Genomic DNA, 8,825 nt, shown 5'->3' on the forward strand with positions numbered 1-8,825 from the left:
TTTTTATTTAAAATTTTTTTTAACATTTTATTTATTTTTGAGAGAGAGAGAGACAGAACACAGTGGGGAGGGGCAGAGAGAGAGGGAGACACAGAATCTGAAGCAGGTTCCGGACTCCAAGCTATCAGCACAGAGTCCGATGCCGGGCTCGAACCCAGGAACCATGAGCTCATGACCTGAGCCAAAGTCGGATGCTTAACCGACTGAGCCACCCGGCACCCCTGGAATCTCTTTACTTTTATTCAAAAATTTTAATATGGGGACGTTCTGTGCATTTCTCTGGGTAGAAGGTTGTAGCTCCTATGAAAATCTTAAAAACACCAGCCAACTTCAGAACAGGTGAGAAGTCTAAAATTACAAGGACTAGTTTACAAACATGTACTAGTGAAGTCATGGAAGGGTTGCTCGAAGAAACTGCTCAAATTTAATTACCAGCAAATGTACCTGTAAGAAAGTTTGAACTATTTTGTTGATACACCCCAAGCCTCTGAGTTTAATGTTGGAGAAGATGCACAGCCTTTCAACACATCAGCAAGTTGGGTGGTCACACTTACGCCCACATAACATGGTCAAAGAATGACAACGTTAAGAGGCAGAGCACGTGAAATGCTGAACTCAGAAGGTTTCACATGCTCACATGCTTCACATGCCCAGGTACCCGGGGCCGGTCACTTGATGTGATGCTTGGCTTCCTCATCTATGTCCTGGGCGGCATAAACGGCGATGAGAATTGGATCACGGGAAAGAGCCAAGTCCTTGATACGGATCACCCATCTACCCTCAGGTGAGAATGTAGCTCCATCAGTGGTACCAGCACATTTCCAGTGAAAGATGTCAGCCAAGTGGTAGTTATGGGACTTACCTGCTGTAGGCTTTGAAATTTTCTCTCCAGATCCGCAAGCTAAGCGGTGAGGAAGAGAAAGCATTGGTTAGCATTTCACATGTGCTACTGTCCCCTGGCCTATTTTCCTAACACCCTCTGCTGGGGGCTCGCTTGGTCTGTCTGCTCCTTTTTTATTGCTTTTCCCCTCCCCATCCCTCTCTCCTCCAGGCTTCCCTCCTTTCTACTCTCTTCTATCATAAACATTGTTTTTTTAAGGCATTAAAAAAAAAATTACAACCCACTGATGAGTTGATTCATTGCTCCTCTGCACACAGTGATGGGATTTTCATAAACGACAGTGATTCATCCACTTCACCAATAAGAAGCTTCTATCAGAGCGGGAGCAAGACTTACATATGCGACAAGTTCTTGTCACAGCATTGTCAACCTTCTGCCCATCGCTACCTCTACGTGCCCTGTTAGAGCTGTGTCATTTAACCAGAAAGTTCATCATCACAATGCTAAATTTCTAAAGAGGACCCAAAGTTGGTATATCGCCTGCAGAAATGGATGCTCACAAAGTTGAATGAAGGAGAGCTATTTACTCTAATGATGTCGATGTCAGACTTACCTTAGAATTAAGCTGATGGATTTGACTGGAGATATTCTGAGGCAGACTGACAGCACTCCTTTTTAAACTTGTAATATCATCTTTGTTTTTCTGGATCTAATTTTAAAAAGAAAAAGGAGGAGGAGAATGCTTGCTAGCGAAAAGATCATGCGTATGTTACAGATACAAAATTTTTAAAATTTGAGTACCGTTCTATTTTAAACACTAAGATCTTGCCCATCATTATAAAATTCAAAACAATACCATGTATAATAAATTCCAGACTAAAATAGCCATGGCATAATTCCATTTACCCCTTTCAGGAACAACATTATCAAGGTACTTTCCATTTGCATTTTTTCTCATAACAATTTGGAGTGCTTGTTAAGAGGCCTGGCGTGGAATCAGACTGCTTGCGTTTGAAATCTTGACTCTGGGGCGCCTGGGTGGCGCAGTCGGTTAAGCGTCCGACTTCAGCCAGGTCACGATCTCGCGGTCCGTGAGTTCGAGCCCCGCGTCAGGCTCTGGGCTGATGGCTCGGAGCCTGGAGCCTGTTTCCGATTCTGTGTCTCCCTCTCTCTCTGCCCCTCCCCTGTTCATGCTCTGTCTCTCTCTGTCCCAAAAAAAATAAATAAACGTTGAAAAAAAAAATTTATAAAAAAAAAGAAATCTTGACTCAGTCATTTACTGGGTGTCCTTGGGCAAGTTGCTGTGCTGCTGAAAGTTTCCTTTACCTCCCTTACAAATGGGGTGATAATAAAGCTGGGGTCTCCTGGGTGGCTCAGTTGATTAAGAGTCCGACTTTGGCTCAAGTCATGATCTCGTGGTTCGTGGGTTTGAGCCCCGCATCAGGCTCTGGGTTGACAGCTCAGAGCCTGGAGCCTGCTAAAGATTCTGTGTCTCCCTCTCTCTCTGCCCCTCCCCTGCTCATACTCTTTGTCTTTCTCTCTCTCAAAAATAAATAAACATTAAAAGAAAAATTTTTAAATAATAAAGCCAAACTCGTAGGGTAGTGGTGGGGGTTGGAGGAGGTAATGCACACCAGTGCTGAGCACAATGGATAGCCCATAGAAAGCTCTAAATAATGTCAGCTTTCAACATTACAAAGGATATACCAGCATGATTTACTAAACAATGAACACTGAAAACACTCAGTAAGGCAAGAGAATAATTGACCAATTCTGTTCTCTGGCAGAAGTAAAATGTCACATCCAAACCTTTCTCTGGCCCCTCTCCTTCCTTGATCCTCATGAGAAGGAGTCTCCTGTACCACCCTGTGTACCTTCTCTGGATTAGAGGACATAAACCCACCCAATGAGCCACTTCCTACTAGAATTACTCCTGCTCATCATTAACCTTAGGGCATTGTTTCTTCACTAGGACTTATCTCACCTCTGGTTATGTTCCCTGGGCTAAAGATTTAAGGTATGGATTCATATAGACCTCTTGAATTAAGTGACCATATGCAGATATACAAAATTACTTCAATATATTTCCATTGCATTACCTGATGTAAACATTGGCCGAGGTCTTCATCATTTAATTTAATTTTTCCCAGGGATCCAGTTCGAAATTCAATGTTTTGAGCAGACCCTGTAAGAAACACTAGATTTCCCTTCTCTGCAGCCATTCGAGGCCTATATAAATCAAACCAGAGAATGCATCAATAATTAGCATATAATTTTAAACAACAAAGTTTCTCACTGAATATACATAGACTGTATACACATTTGCCATGTGGTCAACTCAACCACATTCTCCCTGCTCACCTGCCATTTTTTTCCCTGCAAATTTCCTAGAGACATCTACTAATTGCATACTTGCCTTGTTTGCAAAATGGTAAGTGAATAATATACGTACAAGAAGATAATCCCATACATCAGTCTCAATGTTCTTCCCTATTTGCTTTTAACATCATTGTTTTCCTCAAGAAAAATTATACCTTTGCTTATCTGGCTATTTGTAGAAACTAATGACCCCACTGCCCTACACCCTCGGCAGCAATGATGCACGTGTCTACTTACTGTTGGAGGTCAGTATTTCTTTTCTGTCTCTGCAGCACGAGCTCTCCAACTTCCCCATTTGATTCAGCAAATGTCACCAAAATAACCAAACTCCATAGAAAAGGTGAGGACATATTCCTCACCAACCCTCCTAGGTTGTCAGGTAAGAAGGAAGCCAGTCCAGCCAAGTGTGGGATTTTAGAGAAAGCAAACCAGGCAGATGTACTTTGGCCTGTGGAATATCCTGCAACTTTTCAGTCCTCTCTTCTTTGCCCTGCAAGGCTGTGTTACTTTTCCTTCCTGAGGGAGGTAAATGATCTTAGATCTTCAGTACTCTTCAACTTGTGAGAGGTCAAAATCTACCTTCAAGTGATGCACAATTTAATCATTATCTGTGTGACCTTTGAGACAGTAACGAACTGCTTTGGAAACATCCACTAAAACAATCCTCGCTTCAGAAGCAGCTACCTTTAATAAACATTAAAACAAAGTAGACACCCTTTCAGCAAATGATACTAAAACAACTGGATATCCACATGCAAAAAAAATGAGGTTGGACCATACTTTACACCATATACAAAAACGGACTCAAAATTAATCAAATCCCTAAATACAGGAGCTAACACTCTTAGAAGAAAACAAAGGGGGAAAGCTTCACGACATTTGACTTGGCACTGATGTTTTTTGGATATGACACCAAAAGCAAAGGCAACAACAACAACAAAAAATTGATAAGTTGGATGCTTCAAAATGAAAAAAAAAAAACAAAAAAACTTTTGTTTCCCAAGGGACACCATCAACACAGTGAAAAGGCAACTCACAGAATGGGAAAAAATATTTACTAGTTATATATATGATAAGAGGCTAATATCCACAATGCATAAAGAGTTCCCATAACTTAACAAAAACAAAAAATAACCTAGTTTTGAAATGGGTAAAGAAAATAGGCATTTCTCGGAGGAAGATGTACAAATTGCCGAAGAGCACATGAAAAGACCACCAACATCACTATTCATTAGGGAAATGTAAATCAAACCCACAAGGAGACCCTACTTCACAGCCATTACAATGGCTACTACCAAGACAAACAAACAAACAAACAAACAAAACAAAAGTCTTGGTGAGGATGTGGAGAAAGCTGAGCCCTTGTGTGCTCTTCGTGAGGATGTAAAATGGTGCAATCACTACAAAACAGTATGGCAATTCCTGAAAAAATTAAACAGAATTACCTCGTGATCTAACAATTCCACATCTGGGTATGTACCCAAAATAACTGAAAAAAAAAAAAGACAGAGAGAGACTCAAAGAGATATTTGTACACCCATGTTTGTAGCAGCTTACTCACAATGGCCAAAATATGGAAGCAACCCAAATGAACACCCACTACAACGCGGGTGAACCTTGAGGACATCATGCTAAGTGAAATAAGCCAGACACAAAAGGACAAATACTGTATGATTCCATTGCCACAAAGAACCTCAAATAGTCAAATGCATAGAGACAGAATGTAGCACAGTGGTTCCCTGGGGTCGGGGGAGGGAAATGGGGAGTTATTGTTTAATGGGTACAGAGTTTCACTTTGGAAAGATGAAAGAAGGTTCTGGAGATGGATGCAGGTGACCAGTGCCCAACAACGAGAATGTATGTAATGCCACTGAACTTTAAAAATGATTAAAATGATAAATTTTATGTTATGTATATTTTACACTTAAAAAGAATTGAAACCAGGGGCGCCTGGTAGGCTCAGTTGGTTAAGCATCTGGCTCTTGATTTCACCTCAGGTCATGATCTCACAGTTCATCGGTTCAAGCCCCACATCTGGCTCTGTGCTGATGGTGCAGAGCCGGCTTGAGACTCTCTCTCTTTCTCTCTCTCTCTCTCTCTCTGCCCCTCCTCCACTCATATTCTCTCTCTCTCTCCACCCCCCCCATCTCCTCCCCTCTCTCTCCCTCCCTCAAAATAAATAAATAAACTCAAAAAAAATTGTAACCAGAATTAGAAAGATGGAATGGGAATCTGTTGCTATAGGAGAAATAAAAGGCTGCTTTGCATGTAGGCTCATTGTTTTCAAAAATTTAGAAAAAGAGTCTGTGAAAAACTTGGGGGTGCCATCTGAAATTTTAGATAGTATCTACATAAAACTGCCCCCTTAAAGAAAGTGGTATACTTGATACTATGAAGAAACGTAACACTGCTTCACACCTGTTCTATTCAAACATAGCCACAAAAACTAACTGGCAAGATGTTGTTTACTTGAGACGGGTACTGAGGTCACGCAATGAGTTTTCTTGTTATTTTGTTTGTTTTAAGCGAGGGGCATAATACAATAAATGGTATCTCCAGTTGAATACGTTCTTTTAAAGTTACATTTGTCCCGGGGCGCCTGGGTGGCACAGTCGGTTAAGCGTCCGACTTCAGCCAGGTCACGATCTCGCGGTCTGTGAGTTCGAGCCCCGCGTCGGGCTCTGGGCTGATGGCTCAGAGCCTGGACCCTGTTTCCGATTCTGTGTCTCCCTCTCTCTCTGCCCCTCCCCCGTTCATGCTCTGTCTCTCTCTGTCCCAAAAATAAATAAACGTTGAAAAAAAAATTTTTTTAAAAAATAAAGTTACATTTGTCCCAATTTTGTTTAAAACCTCCACAACTTGGGGGTAGGGGTAGGGGGGAAGCTTGACCTGGTGAAATATTTGTCAACTTAGAACCAGACGAAATAAGACGGGTTCCAATCTTCCAACACAAAGGACATTTCTGTTCCACTGAGCTATGAACATAACTGTTTTCATGATTGTATTTTCCTGAAGATCATTGTACTCGGCAAATCTTTTCTTGCAATCGAAAAGGTCTGCAGCATGATCTCGATAAGAACTTCCTGTTTTATAGGATTTTCCTGGGGTACTAATGTGCTTATTATTAAACAGAGTAAAGATAATTTCTTTGCTCCCGATCTGGGCATACAATCCTAATCGTCTCTCACTATAGGAAAACACACACACACAACAAAAACAGAAACAAAACAAGAAAGAAATATCCTCACAAGCTCTGAGTGACTTGGTGAGGGGGAATTTTACATCCAGCTCACCTACTCAGCTCTAGCTGAGATCAGTAGACAAGTCAGACCATCTGCATATGATGACTTGGGGAAGCAATATAAAAATATAAAAATCAATTGCTGTTTCCACAGCATTCGCATGCATTCTATTTACTTGCCTTATTTGGAATTTCTTCAGGAAAGAGAAATTAAAATAATCTTAGAATCCAAGACCTTCAGACTCAGAAGGTGAATAATCACCCCTCTTCCCTCCCCCAAGGTAAACTTTCTATGGACCTGAAACCCTGTCTTTCATTGACTAGCAAACCTCCCATTTCCTCCCTAATCCAGAATGCATTCCACAAAGCCTAGATGTGCCCTTTACGTATTAGCCACACTATAAAATCGACAGGAAAACAAATGAAATACATTGTGGATTCTTCCCTTCACAGTCATATCTAGGGGGACACCATGTGGTTGAAGGGTTACGAACATGGGGTCTGAAGCTCACTCATCTGGGTTCAAGGGCTCCATCGCTTCCTAACCATGTGGCCCCGTTTCTTCATCAGGAGAAAGATAATCATCATAGCACTGGAGGTGTATAAAGTGTTTAGCACATTCAGTCTCTTGGCACATAAATACTTCTCCACTAAATAGAAAGCGCTATTGCCATGTAAATAAATATAATAATACCTCTCCTTCCTCTCCCACCACTTGGGTTTGGGTTCGTTAAAATAAGAAGTGATAGAAGAATTCACAGTCGATTTTAAAATCTTGGGTACAAGGAAAGTCAGTGGGGTCTCATCCCTCGTCTTTTGGAAGAGGATTCCAGAACAGAGACATGCATCGGTGTGACCTCGAGTGCAGTCTATGGAGTTAGGAGTGTAGCATGCTGTGTGGCGTGCAGCTAATCTACACCCCTCCCAAACCTGCCTCTCGGTCTGGCTTCCCTACCTCTCCCTAGGGCTCCACAGCAATTCTTACAGAAGTCTCACCTCCCTCTTCTCCCTCTTTCTCCCCTGACAGAACCGCCAGAATCCAGTTGTAAGACTCAGAACTGTCTTTTCCTTTCTTCCTCCTTTAACTTCTCCAAGACGTACAACCTTTGTTCCTTCTGTGTGTCATCTGCTTCACCCCCTTCTTCTATTCTGAATCCTCAGTCCCCACCCTTCTTAGTAATTCCCAACACAATGAACAAACGAAAACCCTGTGGTCATCAAAAACATACGTGGAGAAAAAGCCCAATATGCTAAAATTTCACATGAGGAAAACTGCTGGTTAACAAGGGATCACTGTAGTCAGGACACTGATAAGGACAAAAAAGAAAAAAAAAAGAAAAAGAAAAACACTAATAGGAAAGAGAATTAACTCTGCCTGGGAAGAGCAATGCAGGTTTCCCTGGAGACCAGCTGTGTCTTACAGAATGAACAGTTCTCCAGGCAAACTAATAGGACTGGGAGTTTCAGAGAAAATGGACACCCAGTTAGAAAAGAAGTCAACTTTTCTAAGTTAGAAAAGAAGTCAACGGGACCAGAGCAGTGTGGGTCTGTGGGAGATGAAATTTCTAAAATGGACCAGAAGTCATATCAAGAAGGACTTTGAAATGTCATTGCAATGAGCCCCATTATTTTAAATAATGAAGAATTATGAGAGTGTTTCAGGCAGGAGATTAATTAACATGGTCACGTTTGTATTTAACAAGCATTCCCGCAGAGACAAGTCTCGGACCCAGAGCTTGTGAGGACGATGGTGTACACAGTTAAGGAGCCATGAACTGGGAAGGCCCCACTGGATGCAGTGGCAGAGAGAGCGGGACACAGTGCAATAAATATTTAGGAAATAGAAGTACTGGGACAGTTAAGAGGGAGGGGTTGGTGTTCAGGTTTCTTGTTTGAGAAATTAGAAGGACAGAGGTGTTGATAATCGAATAAGAGAGAATAATCGGGGGGATGAGGTTTTGGAGAGAATACCCTGAGTTCAGATTTGGAAGCACAGAGATCTGAGGGACACCTGCCATGCACTGCTGTCCCACGGCTTCACTCTGCAAGTGGTTTAGTCATTCGCGATGGGTGCAGAGAAGATCGATCCAGAGATGGCCCAAACTACAGCCTTGCTACTTACTCAGAGCGTGATCCACAGACCCAGCACAGGTATCAGCCAGGAGCTTGTCAGAAATGCAAAACTCTCAGGTTCAGTCTTGGACTCACTGAATCTGAATCTGCATTTTACAAAGATCCTCCTTTCCTCCCCCAGGGGGGTGAGGGCATCTTCACTCAATAAGGAGTCACGTGGTCTCCAAATGCACCTTTATTTCCATTCTCCAATCTATTTCTTAGATTGACCTAACTTTTCATAACTTTCTT

At 42.0% G+C, this 8,825-nt stretch overlaps 1 protein-coding gene across 1 annotated transcript in view; it reads right to left on the minus strand.

The window, feature by feature from the left end:
• Positions 1 to 3,813, minus strand: part of CUBN (cubilin) — a 277,621-nt gene extending 273,808 nt beyond the window's left edge. The window contains exons 1-4 of the mRNA XM_030320462.1: positions 3,458 to 3,813; positions 2,941 to 3,070; positions 1,455 to 1,550; positions 863 to 901 (exon numbers count right to left, since the gene is read on the minus strand). Of these exons, the coding sequence (XP_030176322.1) occupies positions 863 to 901; positions 1,455 to 1,550; positions 2,941 to 3,070; positions 3,458 to 3,570 (378 nt within the window). The 5' untranslated portion in view covers positions 3,571 to 3,813. The remainder of the gene's footprint in view (positions 1 to 862; positions 902 to 1,454; positions 1,551 to 2,940; positions 3,071 to 3,457) is intronic.
• Positions 3,814 to 8,825: the final 5,012 nt, after the last annotated feature.

This window comes from Lynx canadensis, chromosome B4 (genome assembly GCF_007474595.2).
Source record: "Lynx canadensis isolate LIC74 chromosome B4, mLynCan4.pri.v2, whole genome shotgun sequence".
Classification (NCBI taxonomy): domain Eukaryota; kingdom Metazoa; phylum Chordata; class Mammalia; order Carnivora; family Felidae; genus Lynx; species Lynx canadensis.